Source organism: Brassica rapa, chromosome A07 (assembly GCF_000309985.2).
Source record: "Brassica rapa cultivar Chiifu-401-42 chromosome A07, CAAS_Brap_v3.01, whole genome shotgun sequence".
Classification (NCBI taxonomy): Eukaryota; Viridiplantae; Streptophyta; class Magnoliopsida; order Brassicales; family Brassicaceae; genus Brassica; species Brassica rapa.
Window position 1 is genome coordinate 19,322,293 of NC_024801.2, and position 21,354 is coordinate 19,343,646.

At 35.5% G+C, this 21,354-nt stretch overlaps 4 protein-coding genes and 1 non-coding gene across 7 annotated transcripts; 2 read left to right on the plus strand and 3 right to left on the minus strand.

Annotated features, from left to right (window-relative positions):
• Positions 1 to 1,859: 1,859 nt before the first annotated feature.
• Positions 1,860 to 6,206, plus strand: LOC103830318. 2 transcript variants are annotated; one of them, XR_004449258.1, is made up of 10 exons: positions 1,860 to 2,843; positions 3,689 to 3,817; positions 4,106 to 4,264; positions 4,346 to 4,451; positions 4,532 to 4,723; positions 4,852 to 5,014; positions 5,096 to 5,391; positions 5,485 to 5,589; positions 5,792 to 5,943; positions 5,977 to 6,206. XR_004449258.1 is itself a non-coding variant. In XM_009106088.3 (9 exons), the coding sequence occupies exons 2-9, from the start codon at positions 3,803 to 3,805 to the stop codon at positions 5,854 to 5,856; spliced, it is 1,101 nt and encodes a 366-aa protein (XP_009104336.1). In that variant the 5' UTR covers positions 1,860 to 2,843; positions 3,689 to 3,802; the 3' UTR covers positions 5,857 to 6,084. The 2 variants fall into 2 exon arrangements, 1 of the variants encoding a protein (XP_009104336.1); XM_009106088.3 differs by having other exon boundaries at positions 5,792 to 6,084.
• Positions 6,207 to 6,338: 132 nt separating this feature from the next.
• On the minus strand, positions 6,339 to 9,664 carry LOC103830319 (beclin-1-like protein). 2 transcript variants are annotated; one of them, XM_009106091.3, is made up of 10 exons: positions 9,305 to 9,664; positions 8,380 to 8,738; positions 8,138 to 8,308; positions 7,938 to 8,062; positions 7,805 to 7,853; positions 7,437 to 7,595; positions 7,273 to 7,358; positions 7,093 to 7,164; positions 6,847 to 6,996; positions 6,339 to 6,745 (listed from the first exon to the last, which is right to left on the minus strand). In XM_009106091.3, exons 1-10 carry the CDS (start codon positions 9,450 to 9,452, stop codon positions 6,496 to 6,498), a joined length of 1,569 nt encoding a protein of 522 aa, XP_009104339.1. In that variant the 5' UTR covers positions 9,453 to 9,664; the 3' UTR covers positions 6,339 to 6,495. The 2 variants fall into 2 exon arrangements, with proteins under 2 accessions (XP_009104339.1, XP_009104340.1); XM_009106092.3 differs by having other exon boundaries at positions 8,380 to 8,735; positions 9,305 to 9,663.
• A 60-nt stretch (positions 9,665 to 9,724) lies between these two features.
• TRNAG-GCC lies at positions 9,725 to 9,795 on the plus strand. Its single transcript has one exon. It is a non-coding gene; the product is annotated as a tRNA-Gly (tRNA).
• A 763-nt stretch (positions 9,796 to 10,558) lies between these two features.
• LOC103830320 (probable F-box protein At3g61730) lies at positions 10,559 to 12,860 on the minus strand. The gene is made up of 8 exons (XM_009106093.3): positions 12,610 to 12,860; positions 11,996 to 12,195; positions 11,883 to 11,927; positions 11,572 to 11,739; positions 11,453 to 11,500; positions 11,187 to 11,357; positions 10,983 to 11,090; positions 10,559 to 10,891 (listed from the first exon to the last, which is right to left on the minus strand). Exons 1-8 carry the CDS (start codon positions 12,858 to 12,860, stop codon positions 10,809 to 10,811), a joined length of 1,074 nt encoding a protein of 357 aa, XP_009104341.1. The 3' UTR covers positions 10,559 to 10,808.
• A 326-nt stretch (positions 12,861 to 13,186) lies between these two features.
• Positions 13,187 to 19,818, minus strand: LOC103830321 (histone-lysine N-methyltransferase ATX3). Its single transcript, XM_009106094.3, has 23 exons — positions 18,171 to 19,818; positions 18,034 to 18,089; positions 17,779 to 17,956; positions 17,400 to 17,495; positions 17,259 to 17,327; positions 17,104 to 17,172; positions 16,893 to 17,008; positions 16,683 to 16,775; positions 16,356 to 16,491; positions 16,155 to 16,242; positions 15,966 to 16,065; positions 15,736 to 15,860; positions 15,433 to 15,578; positions 15,233 to 15,337; positions 15,028 to 15,092; positions 14,731 to 14,950; positions 14,524 to 14,610; positions 14,358 to 14,411; positions 14,179 to 14,268; positions 14,004 to 14,090; positions 13,850 to 13,924; positions 13,665 to 13,768; positions 13,187 to 13,571 (listed from the first exon to the last, which is right to left on the minus strand). Exons 1-23 carry the CDS (start codon positions 18,918 to 18,920, stop codon positions 13,481 to 13,483), a joined length of 3,000 nt encoding a protein of 999 aa, XP_009104342.1. The 5' UTR covers positions 18,921 to 19,818; the 3' UTR covers positions 13,187 to 13,480.
• Between the last annotated feature and the right edge of the window lie 1,536 nt (positions 19,819 to 21,354).

A 21,354-nucleotide genomic window follows, 5' to 3' on the forward strand; every position in this document is an offset into this window, starting at 1 on the left:
ATATTATAGTACAAAGATAAAACAATTGTAGTGAAATGGAGTCAACGTTTGAGTCATTGAGATCTTGTTTGGTGCCTAGTGAATACTGACATAACCATTTCTTAGTATTTATTTCTTTCTTATCCAAGAAAAATGCTATAGAGTGAGAGCATGTATATAAACAAATGAACATTGGTTTATGATTTCCAAAATTTTAAAAATAATTTACAAATGGAAAATAAAGGTCTCTGAATTTGTAAAAAAAAAAATGTGTTTTATTAAATTGTCTATAACTTTCAAAATTTTAGGATTGATATTCAAATGAGACAGTTCGTTATGAGAAGTGTAAACTGGATATGAATTTTAAAATGAGAATTCGGCCAAAAAAAACCTCAACTTTACACGAATTGCCAAAACAAACATGAACTTTGGGGCTGGCCAAAAAAAAACCAAACTTTCATTGACTTTAGAATTAATTAACAATGTTTTCGCTGACTTGCCAATTTAGCACGCCGTTAACAAATTTAACAGAAATATTTGACGTCGTTTATTGTTGACGTTAAGTAAAACGACGTCGTTTTACACGATTTGAAATTAAAAATATGTAAACCCCTGGATTCGAACCCAGGTTGGTTGGTCAAATGAGAAGGTATTTTACCACTGGGCTACCGGCACTTTCAATGTACTTACTAACATGTTTACTTTTATTTGGTACATATTAAATATAAAAAATTCTCTAAAAACTTAATAAGATCTTTAAATTTCAAAAAATTAAAAAATAAAGAAGATTTTTATAAAATTAATTTAGAAATTAAAATTAAAAATAAGATTTTATTTTTCTTTCTAAAAAATTAAAACGAACTTTAAATTCCAAAAAATTGAAAAATTAAAGAAATTTTTTATAACATAAATTTTGAAATTAAAATTGAAAATAAAATTTATTTTTCTTTAAAAAAAATAAAAAAATATTTTCCTTTTAAAAAAAATAAAAAAATCTTCCAAAAATTTCATAAAATTAATTTTGAATTAAAATTAAATATTTGTTTTTCTTTAAAAAATCAAAAAAAATTCCAAAATTTTCATTTTTTAAAAAAAAATCCAAATTTTTAAAAATTATAATAAAATGCAAAAAATTAAAGTTAGAATTATCAACTTTTTATGTGTGTATAATTAATTTCAACTTTTAGCAAATGTATTAAAAAAATTAAAAATTTTGGAATATTTTTTATTTTTTTGAAAATAAAAATAAAATTTTATTTTCTATTTTAATTTCAAAATTAATTTTATAAAAAATTTCTTTATTTTTTCAATTTTTTTGAATTTTAAAGATCCTTTTAAGTTTTTAGAAAATTTTTTTTTATTTTTTAAAAAGAAAATAAAATCTTATTTTTAATTTTAATTTCTAAATTAATTTTATAAAAATCTTCTTTATTTTTTAATTTTTTGGAATTTTAAAGATCTTATTAAGTTTTTAGAGAATTTTTTATATTTAATATGTACCAAATAAAAATAAACATGTTAGTAAGTACATTGAAAGTGCCAGTAGCCCAGTGGTAAAATACCTTCCCATTTAACCAACCAACCTGGGTTTGAATCCAGGGGTTTACATATTTTTAATTTCAAATCGTGTAAAACGACGTCGTTTCATCTCATTTGAAAACGACGTCGTTTCACTTAACGTCAACAATAAACGACGTCAAATATTTCTGTTAAATTTGTTGACGGCGTGCTAAATTGGCAAGTTAGCGAAAACATTGTTAATTAATTCTAAAGTCAATGAAAGTTTGGTGTTTTTTTTGCCAGCCCCAAAGTTCATGTTTGTTTTGGCAATTCGTGTAAAGTTGAAGTTTTTTTTGGCCGAATTCCCATTTTAAAATTAGTATTTGTATAGGTTTTAGAAGAGGAAGTGGTCCTTACACCACAAAATTATGGAAAATGCCACTCCCAAAGAGCTACACAGAGAAGCAGGTCATGGCCATATTTTGTCGTAACACAACAATCAACAACTTGACCACATACGTTAGTTTTTCTTTTTTTTTGAACTAAAATTTTGGTTTGGTTTAGTTCGGTTTAGTTTTTTTTTGTGCAATTTCGGTTTAGTTTTATAAAGGTAAATTTGAACTGAAACCAAGCTCTCTTACATTTACACAAAATGATTTAATTAGGGAAAATTCTTAAAAAAATATCTGAAATAATTTCATTTGCTATAAAAATACATCAACTATTTTGGTTTTTTTTTTTGTCATCTATTTTGGTTTTTGTTTAATACACAATTTTTTATATATAAATAATACCTAAATTTTTAAAAATCGAAAGGTTTATACCGCTAAAATTACAATGTTATATGTTGATGGCGTTAGTTTTAAGTATAATTTTTTAAAAAGTTTAGATATTAGTTAAGTATAAAAAAATAAATTATGTATTAAAAAGAAACTAATAGTTTATGTATTTTTATAGCAAATGAAAATTGTTTCATGTATTTTTTTGGAAAGTTTTCCATTTAATGTATCCTATCCTGTACTGTAATGTTTATCCTATACCAATAACTAAAAAAGGCAACAGCATCATGTATTTATATATTCCAGATATTGTTTCCTTCTTCTTTGTCCAGTAGTCAACTTAACATCTATTGTTGTTATTTGCATTTTACATTTACTGACTTACTTTCAGAATTTCATTTTCTTTTCTACTAAAAAGAATTTTCAGAAAGCTTTTGTTTTGTTTTTTCATTTGGTCTCTCTCTTCTCTCTCTTTCTTTGCTCTTTCTAGTTCAAATGAATTGTTGAAAGACAGCATTTTTTGGATCTAATCAATTTGTCGACTTTACTACTTTGTATTCGAGTGTGTAAGATTTAGGGTTCAAGGTGAGATTCGCTACTGGAATCTTTTATTTGTGATTTGTTTATTCGATAGTTCTCACTATAATCTCTTTATACCTTTTTGATTTTTCTTGAATATTATATTAGAGTTTCTGTTCATGTGGGGGTGTGTTGATTGTTGTTCTTCTATTTTTAAATCTTTGTTTCATTGTTCTGTTCTCACTTCTCACCATCTCAATCTCCATCTTCTTCTTCTCAGTTGATTTCTTTTCTTTTTTTTTTGGTTATCCAGAAAGCTTTTCTCTTATTTTATTTTCCCACAAATGTTAAACCTTTCTGGAATTATCTAATTATCAACCTTCATTAGAAATGTAAATCATCTCAATATATTCTAATAGTGGTTTTTGCAAGTTTGAGACTTTATTACTTGCTATGCTGTAGTTGATGTGAATGTGAAACAGTCTACACTGGGTATGAACTATTAACTATTTTGCTTAGATCTAGTTTGTGTTAACTAGGTTGTTAAACTTTATGAAATAGTATTTTGTTATTATATTATTAGATAGATTCTGTAATGTTCTTTACTTGGGATTTGGAACACTATTAAACAAATGTTTGAGGGACTCACTTTCTATTCTTGTTTGACAATTAACAAATCACTGTGGAAAATGCTCTCTTTTTATTGGTATGCTAAAAATGTAGTGCTTTGACTGTTAGCTGACTAGAGAAGAGAGAAATACACAAAGATTGTTTGTTATGATGAATCAATGAATTCTTCAGTGAAAGAAAAAAAAAAAACTGTTAGCTGACTATTTTAGCTACCAAACTGTTAGGTATCAGTATGGCCTATATAAGCTGATTGTTTTTTTCTTCTTGCTTTTGTTACTCAGGTTTATCTTTGATTTTTTCGAAATTATAAAACAAAGAAACTGACCAAGATATTGAGCTAAAGAGGAGAGTTCTGATTGAAGAAGGATCATCAAAGCAGTTTAGGTTCAGCAGTAATGAAGAGCGAACAGGTAACAGCTTCTTGTATAATACAGTCTTCCAGTGCTCTTCAAAACTCAGTAACTTCTGCTATTTTCTTAAGATTCCTTGGTTTTTGAGAGGCCTTCCCCTTTTGTAAAGTATCAAAAACTGTAGTTCATGTTAGATCAGTACTTTCATATAGGGAACTAGACAATGTTTAAAGTTCTCTTGTGGCTAAGATTAGTTGTTATTGGTCTAAGTAAGCTGTCTCATCAGTACTTTTTTGATTAACAAAAAGTGAAATGTTAATAGAATCTATATATATTATTTAATTACAGTGCGCACAGAAACTACAATCTTCCGCTCAAACTTCACAAGAGTCCCAAAGTGAACAGAAAGTTAACCAATCATTAGATGCTTCTCCTATACAAGATGCCGTTTCTGTATCTGCTCCAAGCAATGATAGTAGGAAAGTCTCAAGACAAGATATTGAACTCGTAAGAATATATTTGCCTCTATCTCCCTGTCTCTATTTATGTCTGTGTGTGTCTTTGTGTAACATCTGATGATTGATGTAGGTCCAGAATTTGATAGAAAGATGTCTTCAGTTGTACATGAACAAAGAAGAGGTGGTGAAGACCCTCTTGACCCGGGCAAGGATAGAACCTGCATTTACTAGCTTGGGTAAGCTCTTGAAGTCTCTTTCTTCACTTTGTTTCTTTCCATCATTTACTTTGTTTCCATTCTTTCTTTTGTGGAATCAGTTTGGCAGAAACTGGAAGAAGGAAACGCAGACTTTTTCAGGGCTTATTACATAAGGTTGAAGCTGAAGAAGCAAATAGTTATATTCAATCAGTTGCTTGAGCACCAGTACCATCTCATGAAGTATCCTCCTGTTCCTCCAAAGATTCCTCTGGCACCTATGCCAAATGGAATGCATCATCCCATGCCACCTGGTAATAAAGTCTAAAACCCCTATGTTACCTTACCTGGCAAAAACTTGTATTGTTTATTTTGCAATTTTTACAATTAAGAAGGTTTTGGTTTCAATGTTATTTAACACCGTTGTTTATTCGCAGTACAGTAGTTGGCATGCAAATTGGGTATCCAGTACTACCGCATCCTCAAATGCATGTTCAAGGCCATCCCCATATTGCTGCTGCAACGGCAATGTCAAGCTGCCATGTTGTTAACGGAGTCCCTGCACCTCCCCATCTCCAGCCATTGAGGATGAACTCAACGAATGAGTAAGAACCAACAAGTCACAGAGTTATAGTTTAAATCTCGTTGTCTTAACTCTTAAAAAAATCTCTCTGTGTTAATCTTAGTATGGTGGTTGATGATACAACCGTGGAAGATGAAACTCCTCCTCAAGTGGTTCCACCAAGCAGTGGCGAGATGGCAGTGAGTCCTGCTTCTGTGGCATCAAGTGGACACTTTCCATTTGTTGATTCAGACATGGTAATGGACACTTCAGTGCTTGATTCTGAGTTCACGGCTGATGTTGGAGCAGATGGAGGAGAAGGAGGAGGAGGAGCTGGGAATTCTAGAGATGCGTCATTTGATCAGATTCCCTGGGATTTTAGCCTTTCTGACCTCACTGCAGATCTGTCAAACTTGGGAGGTAAGTTTCAATTTTTTCTTTGCAAATGTTTGGGTTATATATATATATATATATATATGTATAATATAACAAGAGCTGGGTTGTTGGATAAAGATGTGTATGTTGGAGATTTAGAAGCGTTAGGAGACTATACAGGCTCACCGTTTCTTCCATCTGACTCAGAGATCTTGCTGGATTCTCCTGACCAAGAGGGCATAGGTAAACAAACACTAATAATCTCATAAAGTTTCAGCTATTCATGAACCACTAGTCTTGAAACATGTCAGTAGAAAACCAAACATAATCAAACTGAACTACATTGGGTTATTGTACTGCTCTCTGTGATCATCCATTATCTATTTTTATTTTCATTACTCATCTCATTTGTTTTCTTTCTTGGTTTGCTTTGCATATCAAATAGAGGAGTTTTTCGCGGACTCCATGCCTGGACCTCCTTGTTCTAGCTTAGATGAAGAGAAGCCTTGAATTGAAAAGGAACCGGCCATATATAATAACAATCTTCTCCAGAGAAATAACAAGCATTGTTTTTTTTTTTACTTTAATAACAAATATAACAACTGTTGTTATTTTTGACCAAAAAGAAAAAACTACTGTTGTTATTTATATCATTAAGTACTTATGAATAAGAGAGGTTACAAAGCAATTGTAACTGGGTAGTGCCTTCTTGTAATAAAATAGGCTTAGACTTGCAAACGGCTTCTTCAGCATTACTTGTGTTGGGAAGCCTTTCAGGTTCTTGCTTGCATATCTTCATCAAGCCTAGATCATTTTAACTCGTTTTTTTTTTGGCCTGTTTTAAAATCGATAATTATGTATGCTTCTCCTTCTGGTGGATCATGGATGAGTAATAAGACTTTTTAACTCTTTATAAAGTAATAATAATTAAAAGATGGCTTGTTCCAATTTAAACTTTTTGTGATTTATGTGCAGATAATAAACCTTTCACAGAAACTAGAAAACCAACAAACTATAAAGTTCATATAATACACACAATGTGAACGAGGCTGTACAATAAGTTATAAGCATCAGTGTTTCTTATTATTCGATGCTATAAGAGCAAATGCTTCATCATACAAAGTCGCTAGTTTCATTTTGTTACCCTCACTAGTTTCTTGAGGTTTTACTAGACGGGTTATTAGAACCAGGACCACGCTTGGCGTACAAGGAACCAGCTGCTGATACATCAGAAGGCAAAGAGACCGTTGCAGAGAGAGGCTGGAAGTTAGTGTTCCCAACGAACCAATAGAGAGCCCATTTCAGGTTGCAAAGAGTATACTTCAGTGCTTTGGTCCAGTTCTCTTGCTTGTTAAAGCTCTGCGTTATTGAATATGACTCCACTTTGTCATTTTCGATTCTGCATTAAAAAAAGAAAAGATATTACATTTATAGGAACTTCTGGATTGTAACTCATTAACAACACAAGATAGCTTAATCTTAAAAGGTTTTGGTACTTACTTGAATGGGAGTTTGAGGCATTTCTCTGGTGGAATATTGTTCTCTTGGTCCTTTGCGTTTGCGAAATCAGCAAAGTCTTTAAGACATATCAGATACAACGTCATGGCTTTATCGTATCTAGTGCTCCAAAACAAGTTTACAGGACCAAACCTGAAGATCATCACCACACTTTTTTCAGTACAAAATTGCTGAAGAAAGATAAACAACACACACACACACTAGAATATGCCGTTGGGAATCACTTACAGCTCATAAGTGCTGTTGGTGCTGTCCACAATTCTAGGATAACTTCCCATTGGCTGTATTTTGACTCGGCATCTTAGAAAAGGATACTGGTTAAGGATAAAACTTCATTTACAGTAAATAAAATCAAACACACACACACACAAAATAAAGAAAATGATTATGAGGTGTTAACAAGGATACTGAAACTTTGGCCGGAAGTAGTTACACATGGTGTGGAGGAGAAGACAGGCTTGTCCCCAAGCAGCATTGATCTCATCCCACTCAACCTGATAACGCGTCATGTAGTTTTATATGAGCAGGAAGAGGTAATGGACATCAAATACACAGAAAGTTGCAAAGCTTACCGGTGCTTTAGGGAGTCTCCCAAGTCGAAAATTGTTGATTGTACCAAAATCTCCGTCGTACCGTATGGGGAAGGCATCAATCAGTACATTTGTCTTATTTAATAACTCTAAATGTGCTTGTGAGACTTCGATCTTTGCCAATATTGCATCTCTCTCTTCCTGTTTTCAAACACATCATCATTAGCACTAATACTACCAAAACAGGTGCTATGCTGATAAAGCCTATTATTCCTTCACAGACTCAACACTGACTAAATAAACATAACCAACAGCTAATATAATGAAATAAGAGAGAGATCACTCTCTCAAGGTCAAATAATCATTTAGTGAAATGAGGGAGAAACGTAAGAGTATCAGAAGCAACGCACCTGATGAGCTATAAGTTGACACTGGAAATTGTTGAACTCTTGCCAATACCTATAACAAAGACATGTAAGAAGATAAAAGATAGCACTGAAGATGTGTATCTTTGCCAACAGGGGAGCAGTAAGAGAGCTTTACCGATCTTCAAGTTCGTTAAAGCGATTTCCCTTTGATTCAAGTTCCTTCAGCTGACGGTTCACCTCAGCGTTTTGCTTCTCTGATTCTTCTATAGCTGCAACAAGCTTTCTTTCTTCTTCTTCAATCTAAGTGGAGCATGACATTTATTACTTAAACATTATATGCAAAAGTTGAAAAATAAGCTAGAAACTGAAACTTACCTTCCTCTTTTCCCTGAGAAAATCAGCTTCACTAAGCACATCTTGGGTCTCTCCTTCTAACCGTTGGACGCATGCTTCGTATGCTTCCACGTCTCTCGTCACATCCTCGACTTCCTTTTCAAGTTTATCAGACAGTACCCTCATGCATTCCAGGCACAACGGCTGTTCAACCTGAGAGAACGAAAAAAAATCAGAAATTAAGATACAATCAGCGAAAAGCCAAAACCTTATAAGCATCATACCTGTGTCTGAGTTCTTGCGATATCGAACGCACGGTTTAAGACATTGATACTCGAATTAAACCCAGAAGTATTTGAATGCAACGGACCATTCTGGCCCACTTCAACCGAAGACAACGTATTTTGAGAAGCGGCTCCTGAGTCAGAAGCTGACTCAGACTTATACACGACAACAAACGATTCATCCATTGCCTTCCCAGAGTGGGTTGCATCGTGAGGCTGAGGAGAAGAAGCCCCACGAGGCCGTGGAGGAATTCCCTGAGCTTGAGGCTTGTGTCGAGGTAGAACAACAAAAGAGTTGTCCATGCGTGTTGAACCAAGAACACTGTTGGCTCCATGGATGGAAGAGCCTTGCATTGCTGCTGGATACAACAATTACATTAGTTTTTTTTTAAAACAGAAGCCATTGTCTGAATCTGAAACTCTATATTAAGTCTAATAATTTCATAGCAGTAACTTCTAATCTAGGCAATTTTTTGAACACTGATAGCTTCATGGATGGAAGAGCCTATGTAACAATTATTTATAACACAAAGTCATTAAGACAAGAAGACATATACACAAATTCATCACACACAGTTCTGTCTGATTCTGAAACTCATTTATAAGTCTAATAATTTCATGAAGTAACTTCTAAACAAGGCAAATTATGATGAGCAAGCTTTTACTCTAACTAAGTTAGACTCATTACACACAAGTCTTGTCTTGTCTGTTTCTGAAACTCTTTATTAAGTCTAATCTATTAGCTCCGTGGATGGAAGAGCCTATGTAACAATTATTTATAACACAAGTCAGGAGGACAAGATAAGGCATATCTAAAATTCATTACACACAGTTCTGTCTGATTCTGAAACTCAATAAAAATTTTCCACAGAAAAATAGAAAGTTATGTTGAAATCACGAGAGAGAGGGAAGAAGGGGGGCAAACCGGAAGGAGGGGAATCGTTGCAGAATTTGCCGGCGTAGGAATCGACGCCGACGATGGTAAGAGAGTGCTGACATTTCTGGCAGACCCATTTCGGAAGATCCCGACTTTTATTATCTGTTTGATGATTATTATTCTCCTCTTTCCTCATCCCTCCTCTTCACCTCTTAACCGGAGAGAGGATACGTACCCAAATCTATAAAGAGGGTTTCGCTTGATTGAGTTCGAATAAATCAATCTCTCTACTTGTTAATGATCGTGGAGCTTTGCTGATTTCTCTATGGTGTGACTTCTGATTGATTTGCTTTCGATTCTGATGAAGACCTAGGTGAGGAGAGGAGACCTCCTTGATTATGGATAAACTTACACGAAACCAATAATTTATAATATTGATAATGTTTTAAATGTGTTATAAATTCCGAAGCACCAGTGGTCTAGTGGTAGAATAGTACCCTGCCACGGTACAGACCCGGGTTCGATTCCCGGCTGGTGCATCTTTTTTAAGTTTCAACATTTTTTTAACTTGAGTTTATTTTAATTATTGGACTTTATATATACCTTTTGAAGCCCAACATCGGCAGTTCCTGATTGATGCTTTGTCAGGAGTAGATACTGGCTCTGGTCCAAGACTTGGGATGGAAGTAATACACCTATGAGACTGATTTAAAGAGGAGAAATGAACATCTGAGTTATTAAGCCCCCTTCTACCATCACAGGTACTGAGGTCAGTGACAGGGAAATCAAGAAGCTGTAAATCTGTGAATAAGCTAAGCCATATTTTACATCTTCTTCGTTTGTAGACAAGCTATGATGAATGAGAAATACTTCTTACCTGCTATCAAAACCGCTCTTGATATCTTTCAGTTGATTACTCAAACTCTTGAGACGATTACGGCACCAAAACCAGATAAACTAGAGGATGTGATAATAAATCCATTCTAGACCCAGAGTGTGGGCGATAGAACTTGACATCTTATATTAACATGACTTTTTCTCCACTATAGTTACCAAATCAAAGAGAGTATGATGATGAATCCAGTTTACAGGGACGGGAGTGAGCAATATGCTTTTCCTTGTGATGGAACAAGAAATAATCAATCCCATCTGCATTATCTCAATATCTCACTTCTTCATTTACAATTGTTTTAAGTAACAGTGGCAACGTTTTGTGTTCGGAGGAATCTATGAGATGGAGGAAGAAGAAGAGAAGGAGATGCAACTGTTTTGAGAACGTCATTAATGATGATGAATAAGATGTACTCACTATAACTACTCGCTGTTAATGGAAAATGTCAAAGAATAGCGTACATTTATGTATATATAATTTTGGTGCGTAAGTTTTGTAGACAACAAGTTCAATAACCTCTCAGGATATTCTTGCAACATATACTGTAAAGTCATATAATGAAGTAGAGTTTTATCTTACCGAAGAGTAAAATGATTTGCATACCAGAGATATACTAAAGGCTCTGTTGTGTGACCTTGATAACACACTGTGAACAGGAACTCAGAGTAGCTGTTGGGAGATTCTGATGGCAACAATGTCACCATCAGTTCCTGCTTTCATCGTCTGATACTTCACAAGGATTCCTGCATTTAGATATGTGAATAGTACTTATAATTGTTTGTTCTTCATAAAGATGGTTGATTATGCAAATTGATCTGGACATATATGTAATACCTTCGTTTTTCTGTAACCTTGTGTGAACAGCAACTGCGTGGGTTGTGATAAATGCTTTGGGTTGGGAATCTTCTGGCTCTCCGGTCCAAGACTTGAGGTGGAGAATACCTATAGAGGTTTCAGTTCATGAGAACCAGAGTCAAAGGTTTAAAGAGGAACAAAAGAAACATAAGATAAGAAGTGTAACTGGGGGCTTGAACTTACCTGAGGATGAAGATGCTTTAAGGTGTTTGAGATCATATATGGCTCCACAAGCTGCACTTGTGTCTTTCTGTAACTTATGAGATCCGATGAGATTGTAGTCCCAGCTTCCAGCTTTGTATTCTTCATTCAGGAACAGTTCAATGTGCCTGGTATCAAGTATTTGCATTGTTCCTACACAGTGAAAAACAGAAAATTCTTAGGTTACTGCAAAGACTGATACATTAACATTAAATTCTAACATATTTGAGTTGATAAGAGACTTTTACCATCACAGGTACTGAGGTCACAAACAGGACAACGAACAAGCTGTAAATCTGTAAACAAAGATAAGTCATGTTACATCTTCTCCGTTTGTGGACAAGTTCCAGAACCTATGATGTCTTACCTGCAATCCAGATACCGCTTTTGATGTCTTTTATGATACATGAACCAGTGGATTGCAGCATCTGGTCTATGGTGCCTTGAACCCTTGGGACTTTCAGCTGACCACTCAAACTCTCAGTCAGGAGTGACATCCGAGAGTCAAGAGTAAAGGCACCAATACGCATCCAGTCTGTAATGACAGTGTCAAAACCAGATAAAATGAGGCTGTGCTCAGCAAATGAACTACTTTGAGAACCAGAGAATTGCCATATGGCTTGATCAGCATATTAACATGACTAAGAAAGTATAGATGAATCAAATTCAGGGACTGACCAATATGCTTCTCCTTCTGATGGAACAAGTAAGAGTGACTCCCATCTGCATTGCCCATTACTATATAAGTTATATCCTTCTTTCTTGATGTAATTGTGTATAACTATACTTACCAAAAGCAGACGCATATATCTTGTTCCAGCTAGAAGAAACTGGACACGGCCTTGGCACATGAAGATCACGCAAGCAAGCAAACCTCCAAATAGACTCCTCCATTACGGTCTTGTGAAACCATTTGCTTGTTGCTCCCAGCATCACCAGCGATTTACCATCCAGAAACCTCGATATGTATGTCCATACGTCTTGCTCAAACCTGAATCGGCAGAGAAAAAACGATAAGAACAGACTCAGGAATCTGACGCAGAGAGACTTAGATCTACGGATCCTCCTGATTCGAAATCCGAGGAGTTATAGCAATCGGTTTTCAAATTCCTCTTCGTTGTATCTGGATTCAAATTACGATCGATCGTCAACCAAGTCACTCATTAACATCGGGTTTCTCATACAATCCAGTTGATTACGAGATTTTCAGCTCCAGAAGTTACCGAAGATGATTGATCGAGTTCTATATCCTAGATCTATACAACACAGTCAGATTAAACGCTTTGCAAACATTTCGAAATCAAAGCGGAGCTCAGGTCGAACTCGCTTAGCAAACTATCCACGATCAGATCAATTTTCGTTCATCAAATCGTAGCTGAGTGTGTTCTAGAGAGGAAGGAAGTACCAGAAGAAGCTGGGACGGTGAGTAGAAGAAGCGGAGCACCGAGGAGATACACAGCTACGGATTCCTCTCAGGATCTTCTTCCCCTTCTTGTGTTCGTTGCTCGGTGCCAATCGTTTCTTCCCTATCTGAGGAGCCTTCTTCTGTTCGTCGCTCTGCACCGATCGTCGCTTTCCTCTGCCATTTTCGTCTCCCTCTGGAGCTTTCCTCTTCCCTCTGTTAGCTCCTTGTACATCACTGGATCTCGTCTTCATCTTCCCTCTCTCTCTGCTCACTCAGTATCTCACTAATTAAGCTAAACAAAAAAAAATTGATTCAAATATTGTTTCAGCTCTGAATCGCTTCTTAGAGACTAGTGAGTATATACCCGCGGAGGAAGACAGCGAATTTTGAAATTTTTGAATCGGAAATGACGTTTCTGACCCTGTAACAAACTTTCTGGGCCCACCTCTCAAGAGAGTCAATACGGTATACACATTTTTTTTAATCGGTTTGAACTTCGAACCCGGTTTACCATCAACAGACGGAAACTAAACCGAGGAGATCCTTCCAAGTCCCAAGCTATACTACATTATCGGTCTAGTAAAAATTCGACTTTAATTTATAGAAATTAAGAAACAGTGTATTTATGTAAAACATGAAAAGATATCAACAGTTTTGATCCTGTAGTTAAAAAATCAAATGTGTAAAGTCTTCATGTGTGTGGCCTATGGGGTTGTTTAAATCCTAAACATTTACAAAATTGCTAGACCGGGAAAGGTAACCGGCGGACATACAATTTAATGGCGCCTAACCAATGAATCAAAGTATCAACTGTAAAGAAGTCAGCATGAACGAGCCGCAGCTACAATCGTTGCAAGAATGATTTCGCACTTCAGTTCATGAATTTGCGGCAGTTAGGAGCTCTGCAAAGGCAAGGCACTTTGATTTCTTCAGATTCATCAACCTCAAAGAGATAATCATACCTGTAGAGAGAATCAGTTTTCATGGTCAAGGTCAAGAATTTAAGAGAAATATGAATTATATGGGAAGATGAAGCTGGAAGGAACAAGTGTTACGTAAGCTCTTCGCCTGGTGTAACATTAGTCTTTGCAATGAGGACGATTCTGTTCTCTTCTCCATCGCCTATACTCACAATACGTGCATAGCAATTGGGCATACACTGCACAACAAGACAATGAGCATCATTAGTGTTTAGTTACTACTAGTACTAGGTTTTAGTCTAGTGTGTGGGGAAACTTACTGAATGGTTGATCAATCGGGCTATGTTTCCAGAGTTTGTGGCATCAATCACTATCTCTTCGCTTATCTTGAACAGCTGCGTATTAAGAAAAATTAAATTGACCATTAGAAGCAGCGGGGATAATGATGAATGGCAGCAAGTAATCTCAACTTACATAACAATCTTTGCCCTGTGCACGATAGTTTGCCTCTCTCAGATCTGCAACACTTCTCCTAACTTTCACCCCACGGTATTCGATGATCTACACAAGAATTTCGCTATCAGTACTCCCGCACATCGCATTCAGTTTAGCCATTAAAATCATGAATACTGCGGCGTAAACTAAATACCATTTCTCCTTCTTGAATACTTCTCCTTGCAAAGAGACCCCATCCATGTATTCCAGATTTACCAAAGCACACCCGAAGATTTTCGGTTCTCTAAACAAGATAAGATTCATTATAAGATTAAAGGATAGCAAGATGGACAAAAACAATACTTTTTAACTCTTATTGAATCACCGCTTTACCTGCAAATGCTTTAACCGTTCTTTGAATGAAGTAAAACCTGACGTATCTGCTTCCTGGTGTAACAAAGTAAAAGAGAAATCAAGATCTTGCTGAGATATTCATTAAGAATATCCTCCAACAAAGTGAAACGATGAACACGAATGGAGCTCTGAATGAGAGACTTGCCTTAAAAGAGTTGAGATTCTCGATTGCACCCAAAGAATGATGGCTCGGTCCCTTCAGCCTGTGTGGTATCGCCTCCAGATCAACCTTCTGAAACAACAGCAGTAACAGACTTACATTAGTACCAAATTTCATTGACGTCGTCAAGCAAGAGAATATTGAAAAAAATGTCAAATGTCCAAAGATTAAATGAGATCCCCAAATGCATGCCTTCGTGTTTGATCTACTATAGATACGGCATCTTGCTGCAGAAAGAGAACCATGACTCTTTTCGGTTTGGGGATGGATATCGGAATCTGGAAGCTTCATCTTCTTGGTCAAAACAAGTCTTGAACCTTTGATGCGCCCATTTTGATTCTGAAGCAAATTTCTAGATCCAAAAACTCCTGAGGGTGTGTGCACAACTACATTACTATTTGGATCTGGCTTCCTACACAGCGGATAAAATGTTACGGGTGATCCATCCACACATAAGAGATCAATTAAAGAATATGTAGAGTAAAAAACCTGTGAAAAGCACAGTAAATTGACTTCCTTGTTCTCTGCACACCATCCTTCTCCACACAGTGCATCTAATATTTCCACAGAAAACAGCCAGCACTTACACATCACTAAGACGATCAACTAACAGAATACCTTGATTAGAGTATGAATATGAAAAAAATGAAGCTTATCTTAGGCACAACAAAGGCTAAAAAGATTAAAGACTAACCTCCATGCTGTAACCTGCCCGTGATGCACACATTACGTGAAAGTGAGTGGCACACTTGCAGCATTGCACGCAGGAACCATGTGTCTGCTTACAAATTCTGCAAAACTAAAAGATATTTTCATAAAAGTATCAGATGTCAATTGTTATAAAATATAATAAAATGCATTGGTTATACTTTCTACTTTCATCACACATTATACCTTAAGAAATGAATTTACTGGAATTTTGAAAAGTCCAACAGCAGGCTCCATATGTTCGTGATTCAAAAACCCAACTTCGGGCCGGAACCAAGCACATGTTACATGAACCCACAAACCCTCAACGTCGCTTGGTTTTAAAGCACCGCCTGCATAAATAGACGGAAGATTCAGTTTGAAATTAGTATGTAAGCGGGTTCAATTTATTAATGTGACCTTGTAACAAGACAGTCAAAACTCAAAAATAAGCCATCACTAATGCAAGATGAAAAAAAAGCATAGAGTGAGATAGTTCCGCAATAATACCTTTTACAGGACAAAGACAACACTCTCTCTCAATATCTGGTGTTTCACATGCTCTGCACACCCAGGAGGTGAGATCTTGAGCTTTGCTTACCCCATAGCATTCTTGGTGCACAGCAACTTGACATCTGAAGACATATTTGAAAGTTCGTATGAGTTAGATATTTAAGACTCCATATTTGATTATACATTCGCTGTATAACTCAGTAAAACCAAAATGGGCATAGAGTAACCTGTTACAGATGATCATTTTATTTTCTTCCCAGTCTTCTACCCATCTACATACAGCACACCTTTCAGTCGTCCACTTTGCATTAACTGGCTCATACTTTTCTGTGCATACAAAATAAAAAGTAAGGAACTCTGCCAAATATGCACTCCGAAAGACAAGCATGTTCATAAGGGTTGAGCTGCAGATTTACCTTCCAGCAAAGAGAGCATCATCTGCTTATCTAATACCCTGCAGTCAGCGGTACCTTGTTCTAGAGGGAGGGCAGAACAACCTGCAATCTGCAGTACCTTGTTGTCAGCATTAAATCTCGTACAGACAAAAAATCTACAAGTAGATTTCAGTAGGTATATATGAGGGCCAGCTTCATGAGAGTATATAATAAGGGGTGTACCCATTTTTCCAGAGTTAGCGTCGTGTCTTTCACTTTTACGCTGTACTTCCACTTTTTAGCTCTGCAGCCTGTATGCCGTTCCCATTCACTTGGTGACTGCTTCCTTGCTCCACATGAGCCACACTTGCACTCGATTCTGAGAAAAAATATTCCAGGAATTGATACCAGAAGCTTAGGATTAAGCGTGTATCGTAGTTTATAAATAAAATCAATTTAAAAGCAGGCAATACCAACAATTATATATAGTGGTTTGTAACTATATTCATTAAAGACTAGTCTGTCTAAACGAGGAAATTAAAATGGAAGGCTGGTATATCTAACACTCACACATGAAACTTTCGGATATATGTCCCTTCCATGCCATTGCAGACTACAGTAACTTCATCAGCCAGCTCAGTCTCTGTCGCTTTTTCAGTTGACCTGTCTCACAAAGATTATGCGGATAGTTTTCAGATCAAGGAATTAGAAACAAAGTGATGCAAACAACAGAAGCAGGAGCAGCTATATTTTTGAAAGAGTCTAGCGGGAGCTACATACTCGAACACTGAGTTCTGTTCATTTAACACTGTCGGTGACTGTTCATTTAATACTGTCGGTGCACACTCATGCTGCGCTCTGCAACCAGGGCAATGGTAATTGCTGTGCTCCAGTTCCTTAAAGATGATAAATCAAATTAGCCCAATCCTTAGAAACTAGTCGAATGTACTTGAAACCAAAAGTTGATATTCAAGGAGTTGTATAACTGCACCTTAAAGCGTTCGTTCGAAATGTTGTCGCACCCAGCATGTACCCATATATCACACCCATCACAACATACCTATTACATCAATCAAGTTAGCTACATAGATGTGATAATTTATCACACAGACCAGTATCACCCAACATGTTCAAAAATATTCTCACCCAATCTTCACCATCTGAAGAGTGCCATGATCTCTTGCAAATGCCACAATACTGGTTGGATTTCCACAACTGTAATAACAAATTCGGATTCAATTCCTTCTGACCAAAGAAAACCGAAGAGTAAGAAAATTTCCTACGAACCTTTGAACAGTGCTTGCATAAAAGCTCTTCAGGTTGTGATTTCTGCATTACTGTGCCACAGCCGTCGCAAGTCCTTACGTCCACATGACATGAGCCCTATTAAAAAAGTTGAATCAGCACATCGTTTTCCGGAAACATTCCTAATAACTATGAAAGAATAGGATACCAATGGCACATCCATGCGTATATATAGTCCCTTCAGAATTCGAAAAGAAAGTATATAACAATATAGATGCTTATGAAACAGAACAGAACTGACTGCTGAGATTGAAAGTAAGACTTTGTCCTCAATTTATTTGCTTTTTCTTCACAAATGAATTACTACAGAAAAAAATTGAAGATCTAACGAAAAAAGGGAATAGGTGTCAGGAAAGCGTGCCTGAGATCTAGACGCAGTCCCATGCTCCTGGTCGGATTCAGTGGCAGAGGACTCTGGGCAACTGATTTCAGCAGCTCCACAACTACCCTCAACCCCATTCTCTGCCAAAACTGCTTCCTCGAGTGCCTTCTTAAAGTCGCTCGCCTTGTTATTGTAAAAATTCGTCTGATCCTGAAATCTGAAGAGACAAAAGACTAAGAACAGTACAAATAGACAAGTCCGAAAGATTCCAGAACGACCGTCTCGAGTACTTACTTCTCCATAAATTCCGTAAACGGAAACATCATTCCTTGTCGGATCCATCCATAGTCCTGTAAAATAAACAGGAGTTTCAGAAAAAAAATATCGTACAAAGAAAGTGCAACAAACGCCAGATCAAAGACGCTTCTTACTCTCTGAGTTCCATTCTTCGAGTACCCAAAAAACATGACACAGAGAGAGCCCGGGACGCAATGTTTCAAGACAGAATCCGGCGCTTGTGAATCCGGATCGATCACTTTACCCGGCCACGCCGGGAATCTTTTCCCGCACTTGGCCCAGACAAGATCGCCGACAGCAAAGTCCTCTGGTCTGTACACGCCCTTCCTCATCGCGGCGGGATCTTTCGGCATCCCAGATTCGGCAAAGGACTCACCTTTACCTCTAACAGAGAGAGAATTAGCGTCGTCGGAGGAAGACAACATCGAAACTCTCAAATTCGCATCCTTTCCATCAAAATCAACTTCGCTGCTGTCTCCGTTATCCTTACGTGAGCTTCCATTCTCAGCGCTCTTACCATGACCACCTTTCACTTTCTTCACTACACGAACCTCGTCATCACGTCCCGACTCCTTCGACTCGACCTTGCGACGTCTGTTCCCCCATGCATCAACAACCGAATCGTTAAACCTCGAGGGAGCCACTCGAACTCTTCCCCGCAAAGACTTGGACTGGTCTTGAGACTCTTTACTCGTCAAGGAGCCTGCGCTACTCGTAGTACAATCCTCAGCTTCTTCTCTACATGGTGGTTGATCAACGCTCGCTCTGTTCCTCCTCCTATACACTATAATCTCACCCTTTTTGCCCCCATACTCAATCTCCGAACCAACTTTGCACCGCTTCAGATTCTGCTCCTCGAACGTCAAAGTCCGTTTTAGAATCATCTCCCCCACCTCAGCAATTCTCACCTCGTCAACATACACGAGGAACCCAGATTACGATTCCTACAAAACCCTAATTTCACCAAAACGACGGATTCGAGTCTCAAACCTCCAGAAAAACCCTCGAAATTTATCAATTCCTCTCGCGATTGGGCTCGATAAACCTAATGCGAAACGTTCTCTTCAAACCCAGATTCAATACGATTGAACTCGTTCGTGAAATTTTTAAAAAAGTAACGCCAAATTGTAAGAGTCGAAACGACGGAGAAACGAACCAAATCTTCCTCGTGAGAACCTTCGAAATTCTCTAGAAAGTTAATCGTTTCGCTGACGGAGGAGATAAAGCCTAAACCTCGAAAACTCCTTTTATGATCGACGGCGAGAGAAAGCACGCGGAGGAGAAGGATCTGTTTGGTGAGCGTGTGCTTTGGAGAAGGAGACATACATACCGTCGGTTTATTTATATTTTTTCTTATTATTTTACTAATTAATCACGAGTTTCGCCAATTAAAATTCGCATAAATAGTAATTAAACGAAATTGAGAAACTGGATTATGCTGACGTGGCGGACCAATGGAACAGTGTTTGGCTCCAGGGACGGGGGACGAGGGAAGAGTGCGAAATTTTCAGGTCTACAGAAGCGCCAAGTCGAAATTTTTCTTTACTAAATCCGACGTGGCACGTTAAAACAAAATAGTGATAACGCTTCTTGGGCTTTATGTGCTTCCGATATATTGAGCCTATTTTTAATAGTAGAAATCGAGCCTACTCCAATTACCACAGTTGTATTTTTTTTTGTCAACTTCCCAATTGTATATTTGTATTTATCATTATCACAAAAATTATAAATTTGATATTTTGTAAATTTACTTCAACTTTTTTCATAAAAATAAAAAATAAAAAAATAATAGTATCTAAATAATATTAATTTATATAAAAATAGACATTTTCAATACATACCAATTGATTCAATATCCAACTTATGATTACTACTTTACTAGTAATTTAATTTGGCTGACGGAGGATATCCCCTATATATTAATTGAGAAACATTTGAAAAGATGTAATCTCAATTTTGTATTAATTAAAAGAGACCACAATGCATAGGTGGCACTCAATTAGGTAGTTAATTACATTCAATTGAAAAATAAGTAGGTCCACATTCGATTTTTATATGTTGTTAGATACATAAGCTGGTCAAACTATATGATATAATGATATGATATGCTATTTTCTTTCCTTAAATAAAACCTACGAAATTACCATAAATGACTAATATATATATGACAATTAATGATTTTAATAATAAAGATTTGATAACAATTTATATCTCCTCCATCATTTTTGTTTAATTTTATATTATTAAAATAAATTAAACAATCAAATTAGCTATAAAGGTAAAATTTAGATTTTTTCGTATATGTTATATTTTGGATTTTTAAAAACGACAATAAATGACTAAAACTATTAAAATTATTATGTTAAAAATTAATGATCAATGGTTTAACATTTTTATTATAAGAAGATACACATGATTTTAAAACCTTATGAGTAAAAAATATCATTTAATAATAAAATAAATATATATATATAGATTAAACACTATATACCATAAGATTACATAAATATTTTAATATTAAAACTTTCAATGAATTTTCAAGAACATTTATAAATTATAAACTTATTAAAGATTTCAGATTAAAATTTTTGTTATCGATGATTTAAATATTTTGTTATAAAACGATATGAATGATCATAGAACCGTATGATTATAAATTCTTATTTAATAAATAACTATATAAAATATACTATTCTTAGAAAATAGGTTGGTCCATCTTAACTTATATTACACTTTTTATTAAACTAACTATCGAATTGATAAATAACGTACCAAAAAATGTTTTGTACTTTCCTTAAATAAAAGCTACGAAATTACCTAATATGATTAACGTATATGTGAAAATTAATTATTATGAATAATAAATATTTGATAACAATTTTTGTATCTTAGTTGTTAGATACATAAGCTGGTCAAACTATATGATATAATGATATGATATGCTATTTTCTTTCCTTAAATAAAACCTACAGAATTACCATAGATGACTAATATATATATGACAATTAATGAAATTACCTAATATGATTAACGTATATATGAAAATTAATTATTATGAATAATAAATATTTGATAACAATTTTGGTATCTTAGTTCTTTTTTTTAATTTTTTTATTATTGAAAGATATTAAAAAAATCACATTAAATATATAATAAAATCATTTATATTTTTTCTTATATGTTATATTTTGAATTTTTCAAAACGTCTATATATTATTAGAAATTTGAAGATTCTCACTCTGAAAATTTTGTGATCAATAGATTATTTTTTTTGTTATAATAAGTTACAAATGATCATAAAATATAACGCATATGAAT

What these genes read in the sequence shown, in the direction of transcription:
- LOC103830319 (XM_009106091.3), bottom strand. Translation starts at nt 9,452, where the DNA reads ATGAGGAAAGAGGAGAATAATAATCATCAAACAGATAATAAAAGTCGG. An exon ending in GTCAACTTATAGCTCATCAG is followed by an intron (nt 7,596 to 7,804) that starts GTGCGTTGCTTC and finishes GTTTGAAAACAG; the next exon opens with GAAGAGAGAGATGCAATATT. An exon ending in ACCAACAGCACTTATGAGCT is followed by an intron (nt 6,997 to 7,092) that starts GTAAGTGATTCC and finishes GATGATCTTCAG; the next exon opens with GTTTGGTCCTGTAAACTTGT.
- LOC103830320 (XM_009106093.3), bottom strand. Translation starts at nt 12,860, where the DNA reads ATGAAGACGAGATCCAGTGATGTACAAGGAGCTAACAGAGGGAAGAGG. An exon ending in TCAGAAGGAGAAGCATATTG is followed by an intron (nt 11,740 to 11,882) that starts GTCAGTCCCTGA and finishes CTGTCATTACAG; the next exon opens with ACTGGATGCGTATTGGTGCC. An exon ending in TGACCTCAGTACCTGTGATG is followed by an intron (nt 11,358 to 11,452) that starts GTAAAAGTCTCT and finishes TTCACTGTGTAG; the next exon opens with GAACAATGCAAATACTTGAT.
- LOC103830321 (XM_009106094.3), bottom strand. Translation starts at nt 18,920, where the DNA reads ATGATTCTAAAACGGACTTTGACGTTCGAGGAGCAGAATCTGAAGCGG. An exon ending in TTTACGGAATTTATGGAGAA is followed by an intron (nt 17,957 to 18,033) that starts GTAAGTACTCGA and finishes TTGTCTCTTCAG; the next exon opens with ATTTCAGGATCAGACGAATT. An exon ending in TATGCAAGCACTGTTCAAAG is followed by an intron (nt 17,328 to 17,399) that starts GTTCGTAGGAAA and finishes TTGTTATTACAG; the next exon opens with TTGTGGAAATCCAACCAGTA.
- LOC103830318 (XM_009106088.3), top strand. An exon ending in ACCTGCATTTACTAGCTTGG is followed by an intron (nt 4,452 to 4,531) that starts GTAAGCTCTTGA and finishes TTGTGGAATCAG; the next exon opens with TTTGGCAGAAACTGGAAGAA. An exon ending in AGGATGAACTCAACGAATGA is followed by an intron (nt 5,015 to 5,095) that starts GTAAGAACCAAC and finishes TGTTAATCTTAG; the next exon opens with TATGGTGGTTGATGATACAA.